Consider the following 17,321-nt stretch of genomic DNA (forward strand, 5'->3'; position numbering starts at 1 on the left):
TAGACCAGTGTCCCCAGGGTTACCTGCTCCTAATGCGGGAGAATTAGCCTTTAAAATTAGAATTCAGAACGGTCAACTCAGCGAGCACTGTGACACTGATGTCAGCCCATAGGAACGTGAAAGATAACAACACGTGAAACTCTCTCTCATGTGTTTATGTCAATGCTGTAGCTACGTATCTCTGTGAAACTGAGTACTTAGAGGAGTACGTCTTGCTTCTCCTTTCTACTTTGACAAGTCGGGCAAAAAGGCCAGGAGCGTGGATGAGCAAGGAGCTCCTGGACCAACTGAAAGTGAAGAGGAAAGCCTATAGAGGGTGGAAACAGAGTCAGGTAGCCTGGGAGGACTACAAAGAGGCTGTGCGATTGGCCAGGGATCAGGTGAGGAAGGCTAAAGCCCTGACAGAATTGAATCTGGCCAAGGATATAAAAAGCAACAAGAAAAGCTTCTGTAAGTATGTAGGGGTCAAAAGAAAGTCCAAGGAGAATGTAGGCCTCCTCCAGAAGGAAACCAGTGTCCTGGTTACCTGGGACATAGAGAAAGCTGAGGTACTCAATGACTTTTTTGCCTCAGTCTTCACCGATAAGGGCTCTTGTCTCGCCACCCAAGCTGTGGAAGGCACAAGCAGGGACTGGGAGGATGAAGAACCGCCCACTGTACTCGAAGAGCGGGTTCGGGATCATCTGAGGAACTTGAAGGTGCACAAGTCCATGGGAACTGATGAGATCCATCCACAGGTCCTGAGGGAACAAGCGGATGAAGTTGCCAAGCCACTGGCCATCATATTTGAGAAGTCGTGGCGGTCTGGTGAGGTCCCCGATGACTGAAAGAGAGGGAACATAACCCCCATTTTTAAAAAGGGGAACAAGGAGGACCCGGGCAACTACAGGCCAGTCAGCCTCACCTCTGTGCCTGGCAAGGTCATGGAGCAGATTCTCCTGGAAACCATGCTAAGGCACATGGAGAGCAAGAAGGTGGTTGGTGACAGCCAACATGGCTTCACCAAGGGCAAATCATGCCTGACTGATTTGGTGGCCTTCTATGATGGGGTCACAGCATCAGTGGACAAGGGATGAGCAACAGATATCATCTACCTGGACTTGTGCAAAGCTTTTGACACTCTCCCGCACAACATCCTTCTCTCTGAACTAGAGAGGCATGGCTTTGATGGACGGACCACTTGGTGGGTAAGGAGTTGGCTGGATGGCTGTACTCAGAGAGTGGTGGTCAATGGCTCGATGTCAAAGTGGAGACTGGTCACAAGTGGTGTCCCTCAGGGGTCTGTGTTGGGCCTGGCCGTGTTCAACATCTTTGTCGGTGACATGGACAGTGGGATAGAGTGCACCCTCAGCAAGTTCGCTGATGACACCAAGCTGTGTGCTGTTGTTGACATGCTGGAAGGGAGGGATGCCATCCAGAGGGACCTTGACAGGCTGGAGAGGTGGGCCTGTGCCAGCCTCATGAAGTTCAACCAGGCCAAGTGCAAGGTCCTGCACCTGGGTCATGGCAATCCCAGGCACAAATACAGGCTGGGCGGGGAATGGATTGAGAGCAGCCCTGAGGAGAAGGATTTGGGAGTTATGGTGGACAAGAAGCTCAACATGAGCTGGCAATGCGCCCTTGCGGCCCAGAAGGCCAACCGCATCCTGGGCTGCATCAAGAGGAGCGTGGCCAGCAGGTCGAGGGAGGTGATTCTGCCCCTCTACTCTGCCCTGGTGAGACCCCACCTGGAGTACTGTGTCCAGTTCTGGAGCCCCCAACACAAGAAGGGCATGAACCAGTTGGAGAAGGTCCAGAGGAGGGCTACAAAGATGATCAGAGGGCTGGAGCAGCTTTCCTATGAGGACAGGCTGAGAGAGTTGGGGCTGTTCAGAAGAGGAGGCTCCAGGGAGACCTTATAGCGGTACCTCAAGGGGGCCTACAAGAAAGATGGGGAGAGGCTGTTCAGTAGGGCCTGTTGCAATAGGACAAGGGGTAATGGTTTTAAAATAGAGGGGGGTAGATTTAGATTGGATGTTAGGAAAAAAATTTTCACAATGCGAGTTGTAGAATGCTGGAACAGGTTGCCCAGAGAGGTGGTGGATGCCCCATCCCTGGAAACGTTGAAGGCCAGGCTGGATGAGGCTCTGAGCAACCTGATTTAGTTGGGGATGTCCCTGCTTCTTGCAGGGGGGTTGGACTAGATGACCTTTGAAGGTCCCTTCCAACTCTAACCATTCTATGATTCTATGAGGTAGTCATTGAAAAAAGATAGGTCTGGTCCCTGTTCACTGCCTATGCATTTTGCAGTTATGAAAATGAAAACAAAACACCAACCCACCCAGGTCATATGAAACCAAAAGAGAAAGTAATTTAAGGATCCCGAAGGTACTGTATTTTAAGAGAGTTATCTAACTGCTGGTCACAGCATTCTGCATCATCTCGTACATCTGCTACACATGCAAAATGTGCAGTTCTTGCTACACAGCGTAGCACTTGTGCTTCTTTTGTAGGAGACAAGGAATTAAATGGGTCTTACTGGGCACATGATTAACTAATTCACCTTATTTCAGCTATCTAGAATTTGGACATCTAGTTTAAGCTAGTTGTTACACTTCTAGTGTAGTGTGGTACATTGAGTTGTAGACATATCCAGAGTGTATCAGAGTGAACTAGTATTCATCCCCGTTCAAACCAGGATGAAGGTATTGTTATTCAGAAATTCTCTAGAACAAAAGAAGTAGCCAGGATGTTTGAAATACTTTGTATTCCTGACTTAACTTAAAACTCACATTTCACCACTCTTATTTTTGCAAAAAGAATCCTCCTTCATGTGCACATCTTTGGGAAAAAAGGAATATGTGCAATTTGTTGAGTATTACTCAAAAGAAACATAGTTCTTTCATTTGGGAATAATTTCATACATTGTCAATGGTATTTTTATTCCTTACATTTAAGACAAAAAGTGTTTAATAGTCTCTGTGAAATATGCTGTTGAACTGACAGTTTTAGGAACTTGTTTTGATGTCTTGATGGAAGAAGTGCAGTCTTGTTGGGATTAATTTTAAGAAGGATTTCATCCCCTTCACACTGTAGATCTAATTTTGCAATGTATTTAAATAAAAGGTGTTGCTAAATAGAGCTCTCCAAAACCTATGTTATGCATAGACTGTAGTGTGTTCTTGAATCACACCTGTGGTTTGGTGCGACTGTCATTCTCTTTTCTCTGAGTGGGAATGAAGCAAGTGGCAAAACTGCATGGGAAATGCTGCAGTACTGCGGTTCTGTATATCCTTCGTCTTCACTCAAACTTAATCTGATTGAGAATAAGGCCAGGTACCCCGGGATTTTGCCTGCCTGTCTAAGGGTCCCTGTTGCTACTGCACCCTTCTCCTGACCTCCCTGTATATCATCAGAGAAGTGAAAGATGATAACTTGTTTCTTTGATTGTTTTTCTCCTGAGATAAAGAGACCATCAATGCCCTTTACATTTTTCATCTAGGAAATGACGTGCTTAAATAGATTTGCTGTTCCTGCAGAAAGGCAATGGTCTTGATCTTCTGACAAGATTTGTTGAGTTACACAGGTCTGTAAAAAAAGGGCTTTACAATGTAGGTAGGAAGTATGGTTACCTGACTAGTATACTGAACTTTTGTTTTGTTTTGGTTTTTTTTTAACTCACTATCTACAGGACTTAAGTAAACATCATTGATCAAATGAAGTTAAAGGAATTTCACACACTTAGAGATGAAGGAAGTTATTCTATTTTCTGTAGCACAGATTAGTGGGCTCGGGAGGACAGCATTTGAAACAAATATGATATAGTGTCACATAAATTGTCAAATTCCTCTAGTTTATCTAAACCTGAATGTACTCAACTCTATTTACAGCAGATGGGAGCTCACCTGTCACATACACACAGGTAATGATAGTGGTGCTGAGATTAGTTTTTGGGTTTTTTTTTATCTGGAAGGGGCAAATAGATAGAATTTGGGGAAAATAATTCTGGCACTTGCTTTGTGTACTGTGCACAATTAAGATATTGTCCTTTTGGTTTTTTTCTTCTTCAAGTTACTAATACAAACATAGCTACCTTTATTTAGCTTAGTGCAGGTTAGAGATTTTTGCCAGCTCATTAACATAAAGAGATCAACACATCCTGAAGCAAAGGGACCTGCATAGATGTAGGACAGTTAAAAATTTGACCTCCCTCATATTCCGTTTAATTTTAAGTAGGTACTAAATCATTCATAGATATAGACAAAGGGCACAGATGGAAACGTCATCTTATGTGACTGAGAGGAAGTAATTTACAAACCCTTAGACAAAAGAAAATGGAACAGCACTTCTCACCTAAAGTTTCTGTGTTGTCCAATCCATGTGAAATTAATGTCCCTTCGAAGTAACAGCACAATGTGAGTGCTGTGAGTATAATTATGTGAAATACTGCTGAAATCACAATGAAAAATGTTAGTGCTTCAAAATATTCGTGAGGAGGGAGGTATCTTTAGATTAGGCTGAAAATACTCACAAGAAAAAATGACTCTGACACTTTTAAGCCAAGTAGCTTGAAATGTATTTTTCTTCTACCTATATCCACATTACATATTAAAAAGATATTTTTCTAGTCAGCTGTAAATGTTATTAATTGCATGTTTATTCTGTAGATCAATGTGTCTTTTTTTTTTCAACAAGACACAATGTAATTCATCGTATAATTACTCAAATGGCCACTGATATGCTTTAGAATTAATGATCTGCTCAAATTCCTGATTAGAGCTTTCAAAAGTAAACTCAAAAAGAAGTTCTCATTACAAGGTTTCCTTTTGTTATTTTATCATTTAAAAATAGATATTTGTTTTTAATTTGATACGTCCTTTATGTCAATGCAACTAGATTTTTATGATGTGGAAAGAAAAAGAGAGGACTTCTATAACAGGTTATGACTTTGAGTAGAGTAGGGAATCCACAGATCGTTAGTGGAAAAAAATCTTTGGTTTTTGGTTTTTGGCATGAAAATGAATTTACCCTCTCTTTTTTTTTTTTTTTTGTTTTATCAGGATTAAATACAGATAAAGGGATTTCAGAGTAAATTTCACAAATGTAGTCTAACTGATCTGAATCAGACACTGCCAAAGTATAATACATCCAGATGATCAAAGGGACATCAGATCATATAACACTAAATTGATTTATGTACCATGGAGAGATTAAAAATTCATTTGGAATGAGATCATCTATTTCTGATATAATTTTCAATAATAACTACACTGACTTGCTTGTGTATGTTTCTTTATGTTTCTTTTTTTTTCCCCTCTAGGCTGTACTTTGGAGGTACAAGTTTTCCCAGCTCAAAGGTTCTTCAGATGATGGGAAGAGCAAAATCAAATTTTTGTTCCAAAACCAAGATACTAAACAAATTGAAGCAAAGGTAAAAACAATACATTGTTTGCTTTATAAACGTAATGTACATTACAAGCAGTTATCAAAACATCTAGAAGAATGCAGGAGTAAGTTAAAATACTTAGAAATAATAGATTAATGCACAAAAATGCAAAGAAAATCAAAGAAATTCCAAGAAAAGAAAACTGAATCAATTGCTTGGATTTTTACTAAAGTATTTTAAAATGTGTAATTACATTAAAAAAAAAATAAAAAGGACTTACTATCTATGCTTTATTTCCCAACTCTCTTTATCATTTTGATAAAGCTGGCTGAGAATTTGAATGTCCTGTTTTTCAGCCTATCCTTAAACCAACCTGGGGACAAAACCCAGCAGAGGTTTAAAATATTTTTTTATTTCTCAGAGCAAAAAAGTGTGGATTAAACACTTATGCTCTTACACGACTGAAGCTTTGTATCTGTGTCTCAGTCATAAGCAGAAAAGTGGTATTTTCAGTTGTGCTTTTGATTCAAGAGTTAATTTATGAAAACAGTAGCCCTAAGAGATTTATGCTTAGTTTGATTTATGTCTTTTGAGAATAGGGCATTTGCTGTCCCAGTGTTTGTGCAGAGAAGTGATCTCCCAGGATCTTTCATAACTGGAACTGCCTTCGAGTCTGAATCGAAGGTCTTTTTTTACTAGAATCCTTAAAGACTCTTTTATTGGCCACCTTTAAGCCTTGCTTTTGAAGCATTTGTTATACCAATTTTCCTGACTGTGTCAGAGAGAAAATTGCTGAATAGATATAATAACAATACGGTTCTCTGAGCAAAAAGGAAACTGTGAAATAAATTGTTGTCTAAAAGGGCTAAATATACACAGGATAATAAGGTATATAAAGAAAAAAGGCATTTTATCAAGGGCAATTGTGAGTTTAAACACAAATAGCTACATTAAGCAGCTATTTTTCCTTCCTGTATGTCTGGTTTTGTTTGTTGTTAATTATTTTCTACCTAACAGCTATTTATGTGATATTGAATGTTGTACTCAATACAATAAAGGTACGTAAAAGCTCCAGCTGAATCAATGGCAATGAAGTGTGGTGGGCTGTGGCTTCCAATAACTTCATGTTCCGCTACATCTCAAAGATAAATATTTTCTTACTTCCAATTCCCTTCAGAAGTTGTTTTAATAGTACAGAATTTCTTTTCATCTCTAACAAGAGAACATAACAACCTAATGTTGAGAGGATTATTTTCTGGTAAGCAAATAATTGGAAACTTTTATCACGCTCCTAAGTACAGCTGAAGTATGAAACTTATCATTATTTTTCTGATATATGTCTGCTATTGCCATTATATTAACACATGATTTTAGGATTAAAGAAATTTGATAGGAATCTAAGAACGGGATGGTGTTTCTTTTTTTTTTTTTTTTTTTTGGTAAAGCTACACTATACTTTTAATACTAAATTAAATTAAAAAAAAATAAAACCAAAGTATGAAATCTAGATTTTGAAGAAGAAACATAGTTTTCATTAAAATGTTTTAATATTTTAAACTAAATCTGCCACGCAAATCACTTGGAGATATCCTGGTACCTTTATCGTACCTGTTGTTATTCACACTCAAACTGAACAGAGCTTTATTTCTAGAAAATTTCACCTTTCTACCTTTTACCAAGGTATAAATTCTACCTTCTATCTTCTGAAGGCAGAATATTATACAAACTTGCTAGCATGCTTATTAATATCCTGGTCATGTTCCCTGGTTGCCTTCTTTATTATAAAATTAGACTTCCACATTGATCAATCTGGAAATAAAAATTTGCCAGTTTCAATTCATTTTCTTGTTGATCAAAGCATATCAATTATAATGATAAAAAATACCAGATTATGTTGTCTTTGGAAGGTGTTACAGCATTTATAGTGTGCACTTCTGTCTGTTGCAATTTGTTATATATGAAGTGTGTTGCTTAAGTCTAAGAAATATAGATAAATGGGACTATAAAATGATTGTGAAGATTCTTTGGTCATATTTTTTTCAACTTTGGTTAATTTAAAATTCTGTGAATAAGCCTCTTCAGTATCCTTTAAGCCTTACATGGATTTAAAGCACTATTCAGCATGAGAAGAGGTGAAACAATATAGCCTGTATTTTTTGGACTTTACTAGCATTACACAGATAGAAGTATAGCTATTTGGGGAACTCTTGAGTCATTAGGAAATGTTAATCAGGTTTTCAGAAATGCTTGTAATGCCAGGTTTCATGCATACTGTATGCAGGCATCATTTGGAATCCGATGATGGGAGTTTTGTAAAGCATCTGTTAAAGGTTGTGATGAATATTCATGGCCATAGCTATCATCACCTGTTAAATGCAGCTCTGTGCTTCAGATGGCCTGGAGACCTACTGTTGTAAGGGGAAATACAGCATAAGATTTTCTTTATATAAGGATAGGTTTTTTTGCCAGTTAAAATACATGGGGAATAATCAGAATGTAGTGAAATGAGAGCTCACAGCTGAGAACAAAACCAAAAATCTGAGAAGCCATTGTCCCAACATGTTAGAGCTCTTCACTCCTGCATTCCCAAGCAGTAATGTGGAAGCATGGCATGGCAGGTAACTTTGACACAACTTAAGACCTTCACTAGAACTAAGAGTGCTTTTTTCCCCTTCATCGTTAACACTAACACACTCTATGCAGAACGTGACACCGCATTGCATACCTGATTTGAGAGTCCTGCTTTTCTTGCCTCCAAGGTCTGTTTTCCTCCATCTCTGAGTTTCAGCAATGGCACTGATCGAATATGTTAATGTATTTAGTGCACTATAATTCAGTTACTCCCTGCAAATATGAGGTGCTATGGCTATAGAGTTTTTTTTGTTGTTTATATTTTTAAAATAATATTGCTTTCATCATTGTCAACAGCCAGCTGAATATGAGCCAGCAGTGTGCCCAGGTGGCCAAGAAAGTCAACAGCATTCTGGCTTGCATCAGGAACAGTGTGGCCAGCAGGAGTAGGGAAGTGACCGTCCCCCTGTTTTTGGCCACACCTCAAATACCGTGTTCAGTTTTGGGCCCCTCAGTGCAAGAAAGACATTGAGGTGCTGGAGTGTGTCCAAAGAGGGGCAACAAAGCTGGTGAAAGTTCTAGAGTACTCATGTTATGAGGAGTGGTTGAGGGAACCAGGATTATTTAGTCCAGAGAAATGGAGGCTAAGGAAAGACCTTATCGCTCTCTACAGCTACCTGTAAGGAGGTTGTAGGGAGGCAGGTATTGATCTCTTCTCACAATTAGAAGTGATAGAAATGACCTCAAGTTGTATCAGGGGAGGTTTAGATTGGATATTAGGAAAAAAAATATTCACTGAAAGGGTTGTCAAGCACTGGAACAGGCTGCCCAGGGAAGTGGTGGAGTCACCATTCCTGGAGATATTTAAAATACGTGTAGATGTGGTGCTTGGAGACCTGGCTTAGTGGTGGACTTGGCAATGTTAAGTTTACAGGTGGACTAGATGATCTTAAAGGTCTTTTCCAAACTAAATTATTCTCTGATTCTATATAATTCCTTCCTGTAAAAATGTGAGTTATCAAATTCCAAATGCTTCCTGTCTTTCTTCATTTACAATGGTGCACGGTTTTTTTGTGTATCTATCTCATGCTATTTGAGTTGTGTGTGATTACGGCATATAGTGTCTGTGCGATAATATCCTTTAGCTTTAGAACACTTATTCATTATCTAGAGAATTAAGAGTATCAGAGTGCTTAGCTATGTAATTTTGATCCAAAATTTAAATAAATTTGATATTATTCTGGAAATACATTCAGACTTGTAGGTGAACATTGCTTGGAAAACAATAATTATGCAGCAGCATTTTAAATTTTAGCCATACTGTCTTAATAATTTTCCAACATCTTCTCTGCATTCTGGTGGAATATAGAGAGATATCACTGTTATTGTTAAAAGAATCTAGGAAAAATACTTTTTGAAAAAAAAATACAGAACCACATCCATTCATCAGTCAGCTTTGCTTTTTTTTTTTTGAGAAACACACTTGCCACCAGAGTTTATGTTCCTAAATGACAGAAAGTTCTTCGCTGACACTGAATAACTAATATTTTTATAAAGCTGTCAAATTTTTTTTACAGTGTGCTTCATGCCTGACTTAACAAAATTCAAAATGGCATGCTTTGAGGCACACAACGTGTGCTATGGATTTAGTTACAGTTTAACCAAATAGACTTCTTTTCAGCATGAAAAAAATTTAAGATATTTAAACATTTGCATTATTCTCTCAGATACTGTTAAAATATTGCTTTTTTTTTTCCTGTAGCAGCTTTGTACTGATACTTTTGTTTGGCTTCTTTGTTAGTAATATTGTGTTACTATAAAGATATATAGTGTAGTATAAAAGAAGTGTTTCCTCGTAAATTTAAACGATTCCAGTCTGAAAAATCTGAACAGTAATTACCATAGGTCACACCAGTGGGTCCATGGCAGGGTGCCTGGATGCAAATACCTAGCTTTGAAGGTCTCTAAGGCAAGGTCTAAGTGGTTTCTGAGAAGAAAACCACTTAGGGGCAACATTAATCACTGATACCCCTTAGACGTTCCAATCTGTAAGTTATTTCCCAGCTGTCACTCAGCAGGAGATATTGCACAAATTTTCCCAGTCAGACAGAATTTTTCTGAGTGAGAGCTACAAAATAGAGCTGTCGGCTTGTCAGAAAGTGGAGCCTATGTGTCCCTCTCTTTCATTCTTACTGAGCTGTTGGGGTTGGGTTGAAAAAACCAAGCACACAAAGGCAAAGCTTTCTCCTCATCTGTAAGATACAAAAGGATTCACTTAGGCACCTTCCTTTCCAGTTACCTATTTATTTATCTATTCTTTTAGCTGTAGTTTAATGATCCGTTCATGTCTCTCCAGTATCACAGCAGCTTCCAGAGGCTAACACAATCTCAGGACTGGAATATACTCAAAGTGCTGTGCTCTTTAATTTTATCTGGCAAAGTATTGGACCACTGCAATAGAAATTGCTTTATATTTTTCTGACAAAAATTAAGAGTATCTTGAGAGAACCTATTTCAATATTGTTCTGGTTTTGTTTAGTGAGGGGGGGCCTAAGGTGGTAGCTTCTGTAGGAAACTGCTAGAAGTCACTCCCCCTTTGTTTAGTGGACTCAGCTGGGCCTAGAGTGGACCTGCTGCTGGCCAAGGCTGAGCCAATTGGTAGCAGAATGTCCCATGATAACGCCTCTGCGATAACGTATTTAAGAAGGGGAAAAGAGGAAAAAAAAAAAAAAAAAAAAAAAAAAAGGAGAGGAGAAGATGTGAAGCAGCTGAGCGGGGGTAGAGAGGGGGAGGTGGGAGCCTTGTGGGCCTTGCAGGCCTCACCCCCTGGCCTCCCACCGGGCAGCCGACTGGGCCCAACTCGGCCCAGCCTGGCTGCAAGAACTGGAGAGGAGATGAGAAGTGAATAAGATGTAAAAAGGATGCTGAGAGGCGTCTGCCAGCCTGTTGTGAGGAACGGCTGCAGATGCTAAGGTCAGTGAAGAAGGAGGGGGAGGAATAATGTGGCTCCTGGCCAAGATTCCCCTGCAGCCTGTGCTGATGACCATGGTGGAGCAGATTGTCCCCCTGCAGTCCATGAAGGTCCACGGAGGGGCAGAGATCCACCTGCAGCCCATGGAGGACCCCACGCCGGAGCAGGTGGAGGCCTGAAGGAGGCTGTGGCCCGTGGAGGGCCTGCTGGGGCAGCTGTTCTGGAGGGACTGCACCCCGTGGAAGAGATGACCCATGCTGGGCAGTTCCACGAAGGACTGTGGCCCGCAGGAGGGACCCCATGAAGGAGCCGGGAAGGAATGTGAGGAGTTCTTCCCCTGACGATGACACAGCCGCGTAAAACAACGCGTGATGAACTGACCGCGACCCCCATTCCCTCTTCCCCCCTGTGCTGCTTGAGGTGGGGGGAAGGTAGTAGAGACAATGTTAAGCCCAGGAAGAGGGAGGGGTGGGGGGAGGTTATCTTGTTCCCTGTCTTATTCTCCTGCTAGTTTTAGAAATAAATGAATAGTTTTCCCCACGTCAAGTTTGTTTTGCCCGTGACAGTAAATTTAAGGATTTCTCCCCATCTTTATTTCAAACCTCAAGCCGTTTTTCCTTATATCATCTCCCCCTATTCTCTCAGAGGGTGAGGGGAATGAGAGAAAGACTGCGTAGTCTGGTCCCGATTAGGGCTGAACTATGACAAATATATATATATGCTTCCGAACATAGGAGTATGGAATGTATATAAAAGTCAGCATCAGTGCTATTTTTCTTATAACATGCAATTTCTATTTGAATTTTGTAAGTAAATGCACCAATCAGTAATTTCAGTGAACTGAGGGTTTCTGTACCTTGTAAAACTTAAGTATAACTCAAAAGCTACACTTCAGTCTGTGCTTTCACCTTTCTCAACTTGCAGGGCTTTTTCACAGCTCAGCAGTTCTGTCAGAAGAATTCAGGTGAGATAATGCAGCTGTGCTGCATCAGGTTAGCTTTTGATCACAGACTAGCTGAACGCCTAAGCTGAGTGTTACAAAACCAAAGTGAATGCAAAAATCAGTGCATCATGATGAAGATCCAGTCAATTCTTTTTGCCTGTTTGAATGTGTAGAACAGAAGAGAGCAGAAATATTATATCAGCAAAGGAAGAAGTGTAACTTCAAGGATTTAGCACTAATACTTATTAATTTATTAGTGCTACCTTAATAGTAATTAATGCCAATTAATTTGTACTTGAAATAATCTTGTATAGAAATCTAATCTAAAATAAGACAAATAGCCTGAGTTACTCTTGTTGTAATGTGAACAAAATGCTTGCTCTCAAGTGTTGCAAAGTGTCTTGATGGACTCTTGGACCATTTTCCAGACTGGCATTTCTGCTCATTTCAAGCATATTCTCCAAAAAAAAAAAAAAAATTAATCCTTGACAGTAAGAAAAAAAAAAAAAAAAATTAAATTAATCCTTGACAGTTTTTTTTTTTGCGAGCATCACAGTGCTCTTCAAATTTAGAATATAATTGTTAAATGGATTTTAAGTGTACATCCTTAGGATTTTTACAGAGTGATTGCTCAATTGCAATGACTGCATTCTGAGTTCAGATTTCTGATCTATATAGGTTTGTGTGATTCAACTCTTAGTTTCTCGATGTCTTGCACATGTATTATCTGTTTAATATCTATTTTAAATCAGATTCTATGCTAAAATAGAGAGCCAGTCTAACACCACATTTGATGAAAAAAAAAATCTTCTCATATCAGCAGTTTATATATAGATGAAAGAAAATATTTTTTTCTAACCATATCATGAATACTTACAAACATACAATTGCTTGATTTTGTAGATGCATTGTTTATGTAGTGGTATCATTAATATAATGTAGTAAGAGTTGGAGTTTTTTTTAATCTGGGGGCACTCTTTCTATTTTCTCTTTCCATCTCCATGCTTTCAATCCAGACTTTCTTTGTGACAGGTTGCTAGAATTCCCATACATTTTTTTATCATGCTTAGTAACTACATCTTTCTGACATATCTTTGTGCCCACTTACATTGTCCTCAGCAGAGACTGTGAATGTTCAGATTAATAATCTGGGAATGTCTAGTATCACGACAGCAATGTAGGATGAGAGTACTTTGATCAAGAGATAGCTTAGAAAGACTGTTTGACGAGAGTACACTGATATTCCTGGGAGAGAAAGGTCTTAGGTGAGGTGTACAGGCAACAGTCTGGAAATTGGAATAATAGTGAATTGTGTACTTGTGCATGAACAAGTAGATGTGGCTCAAGTTTGAATTTCTTTGCTTTTTGGGGATTCAAAGCATTTGCTTTTCCCTACTGGTAGCAACTTTAATGGCTTCACTGCATATTTCTTCAGGTTTCTTAGGGTTTTCCTGTTTATTTATTTTAAACTTAATCTGAAGTTGGATGTGCAATGCACAATGATCTGCTGAGCTGGTTTTGGCTGGGGTAGAGTTAATTTTCTTCATAGTAGCTATTATAGGGCTGTGTTTTGGATTTGTGCTGAAAACAGTGTTGATAATACAGGGATGTTTTAGTTACTGCTGAGCAGCGCTTACATAGAGTCAAGGCTTTTTCTGCTTCTCACACCACTCTGCCATTGAGTAGGCTGAGAGTGCACAAGAAGTTGGGAGGGGACACAGCTGGGACAACTGACCTCAACTGACTAAAGGGATATTCCATACCATATAACATTATACTGAGCATATAAAGCTGAGAGAAGAAGAAGGAAGGGGTGAATGCTCGAAGTTATGGCATTTGTCTTCCGAAATAACCATTATGCGTGATGTACCCTGCTTTCTTAGAGATGGCTGAACACCTGCCTGCCAATGGGAAGTGGTGAATGAATTCCTTATTTTGCTTAGCTTGTGTGCGTGGATTTTGCTTTACCTATTAAACTGTCTTTATCTCAGCCCATGAGTTTTATCACTTTTACTCTTCCAATTCTCTCCTCCATCCCACTAGGAGGGAGTGAGCGAGTGGCTGTGTGGTGCTTAGTTGCCATCTGGGGTTAAACCATGACACCTGCCTAGATGAAAGCGTATTCAGACAAAAGGATGACTGATGACAAAGTATATACAAAAACAACCAAGGGTGGCTAGATGTGCACAAAAGCTTGTGGGTTCCCCTCCATCCGCTGGCAGTAGCGCAGATCCATAGGCAGCTAAAAGTGCAAGTTCTCAGCAGAAGTGAGGGAATGTTTTGTCTATCAGCAGCTCTACATGAAGTTTGATCTGTTCATTAAGCTTTCTTGTGACTAGGCTAATCTGCCAGAAAAGTGTTGTTCCTAATAGATCTCATTCCCGTCAATCAGGCTTCTGTGAATTGAGCTGCAGCCATTAGTCACGCCTGAATGTACTCACTGCATACCAGTCAGCCTACTGTGCTTCACATTGCTTTAGTTTCCAGTTAAATATGCATGTATATGTTGAAACAGGAGTAATGTTTCATGGCAAATAATAATTGAGCATTTCCTGACTTTGTGCTCATCTTTGCAGTTAAGGTAATTTCTGCATTGCATCATTACTATCAATAGTAGTAATCCAATGGGACCTTCAGAGGCTGGTCTGTTGCCGCACCCATTTTCCTTGAAGATCCATTAAGAAATGGATCTTCCCAATGTGTTACTGTTGCAGAAACACCTATGATAACTGTTGGTAATAACTGTACTAATGCACTGTGAAAATTCAGTGTCCAGTAGCTGTAATTATGATAGTAAGAACTTCCAGCTAGTAGAGTTATCTAATTGACTCAAACAATTCTCAAAATTGAATATTTGTTTTAATAGGCTTATCCTGTTGAGACATAGGGGGAAATACAGTCTTTCTACAGATAACACACAGAATTGATATTACAAATATTTCACTGTTCCACTAAATATTTATTCTCTCATCTTAAGCTTCAGTTTTATTATTATAGCACCAGAAGGATAAATAATATTATATTAATAAAAATGAGTTAACTGAAAAGTAACTTAATTTGAATGACTGCTAGTTCTTATTCTGAAATTACTTCCGTAATTTATTAATTCCTCATCTTTGAATTTCCATTGTTTTCCTATCTATGATAAATTTTCTTATTTTGAAATTTGAGGGAGAAAAAACCTTTGGCAAAGTGATAAAATTGCTCTTATCCCAATGCTTAAAAATGAGAATGTCTCTAAACAGACTTTTTTTTAATGGACACAGATGGCAGGTTTGTGAAACTTGGCATAAACTTTATCTTCTTTATTGAGAATTGGTAGTTAGAGGAGTTTAAAGAAGCTCATGGGATGTTATAAATTCATTTCTGAGCATGTCTGAAGGACATCTGCTCAAGTTTTAAGAGAGCTGAGCAAAGCTCCACCCATTCAGTACATCACTGGACACTCCGCACATGCAACTTTCTGCTTTCAGGCAGATATTCCCCCTTGTACATGAGGGATTTGTGAACATCTCCACGAATTATGCGAAGCAATATATTCCAGGAAATCGCAAGAGGCAGAAAATTGCAGGTTAATGTAATTTTGAGAGATTTAGCAATTTTTGTTGAATTTACGACGTTATCAATATTCTTCTACACAAAACAGCAAACCCCTCAGCACTACATAGCCTGGAAATACCAGTGCTGGACAGAAAGACAAATAGAATATACCACAGATATCTATTACTGGCCTCACAGTACAATGAAGAAATCTGTATAGGCAGTGAATGAAAGAAGGAAGATGGCAACTCTGCACTAGCACCTTTACATGTATATGTATTCAAATACCTCAGTATTTGCTTTCAAATATAACAGACATTTATTAATGAAATGCCAACTCCAAAAACACATACTGAAGATAACCTGAAAAAAAAAAGATTGATCAGATAAAGTCAGTTAGACACAAAGAAGTAGATTTATATATGTAAAAAAAAAGGGTTGGTTTTCTTTATTTCCTCTGTAGTGGTGTCTAAAAGAGTTCCAGCTAGTCTAATCACATGCTGAGGAGCTATAAAGAAATGTAAATTTAAGTAGAAAAATCAGGACATTGTCTAATGTTGCACATAAGTTTAAAACATGGAGTCTGTTCCTTTTTTTTCAGTCCAATAACAGTAACCTTCTCAGTGAAAACAGATCCAGAATATCACTGTGTGATAGTAGCACTTTTTGAAAATGTGTCTTTTTTTTTTTTTTTTGGTTAAAGAATCAGCAAAGGTAAGATAATAGCTACCAGTGTGAGGCAATGTGATGAACAAATGTAATATAGGTGGAACTCAACTTTATTGATTTGGGGTGTACATTGAGTATACAATAGTAGTCCAGAGATGTGTAGACTGTTATGAAATTGTAAGGCACATTAGCAGAATTACATCCAACTATTAAAATTATTGCTAACTGAATAGTGGTTTGTTCCTGGGTATATGTTTGTGAGATGTTCTTTTGTTTCATGTTTAATCTTTTTGTTTTCACTTCCAGGAGCTGGAGTTTTCCAACCTGTTTGCAGTCCTTCACTGTATCCACTCATTCTTTGCAGCCAAAGTGGCTTGTTTGGACCCTTTGTATGTAGGCAGTCAAGCCACAGCTTCTGCTGCTCCCACAACTTCTGGTACTGGCAAATTAAAGTATACTACTTGACATCTCACATTACAGCACTGCCACTTAACAACAAGACATAACAATGTATAAATATTCATAATATTTAGACCTTTGGTGAACCAAGTATGTGGAAACCAATCCTGGAGGCAAGACATCTTGCAGCATCAGCAGATAAATGGTCACGTGGGATCATAAATTCATCTCTATTCTGCAAGACATCAGTAAATAATCCTAGTTGAAACCCCAGAGTAGGATGGATATGCTTTTAGTATGATCTATTTGTACTTACATAGTGCTTTAAGCAACTCTGGAAGCAAAGGAATAAATGACGAAATGAAGCTCTTCAGTATTTAATAAAATTTTCAAATTGCTGTAATAATACACAAATAGAATTGTCATTTTCCTGTTTTCAGATTTTTTAATCACAATATACTAAACTCTGAGTACGAACTTAATACCCTATCATTATATTATAAATGCCATAAGAACAAGCAGCAAGCATATAGTAGATGGTGACAAGGAGATAAGCATGAAAAGGCATTTGTGTAAGTATCTCCTCAAATAAGAAAGCACTTTAAGCACTGTTGTAAATCCCTACTTGTGTCCATACATGGAGCCATGCTACTTTTTATATTTTGTTCTTTTAGTCTAACAATAACAACAACAAAGATATAGCCATATTGGACTGTTATATTTGAGAAAAAAAAAAAAAAGCCACAGAAAACAAACCTACTTTCCATGAGTAAGTCCCTCTTCTTCAAGTAAAAATAATGTGATATGAATTTAATTTAATTACAGCTTAAGTGCAAGTGCATAACATATCATGTCTTCTATTT

At 38.6% G+C, this 17,321-nt stretch overlaps 1 protein-coding gene across 1 annotated transcript in view; it reads left to right on the forward strand.

The window, feature by feature from the left end:
- The window catches only part of SNTG1 (syntrophin gamma 1), a 355,089-nt gene extending 338,196 nt beyond the window's left edge, over positions 1-16,893 (forward strand). The window contains exons 17-18 of the mRNA XM_086742308.1: positions 5,300-5,410; positions 16,366-16,893. Of these exons, the coding sequence (XP_086598434.1) occupies positions 5,300-5,410; positions 16,366-16,524 (270 nt within the window). The 3' untranslated portion in view covers positions 16,525-16,893. The remainder of the gene's footprint in view (positions 1-5,299; positions 5,411-16,365) is intronic.
- Positions 16,894-17,321: the final 428 nt, after the last annotated feature.

This window comes from Chlamydotis macqueenii, chromosome 2, assembly GCF_036417535.1.
Source record: "Chlamydotis macqueenii isolate bChlMac1 chromosome 2, bChlMac1.mat, whole genome shotgun sequence".
Lineage (NCBI taxonomy): Eukaryota > Metazoa > Chordata > Aves > Otidiformes > Otididae > Chlamydotis > Chlamydotis macqueenii.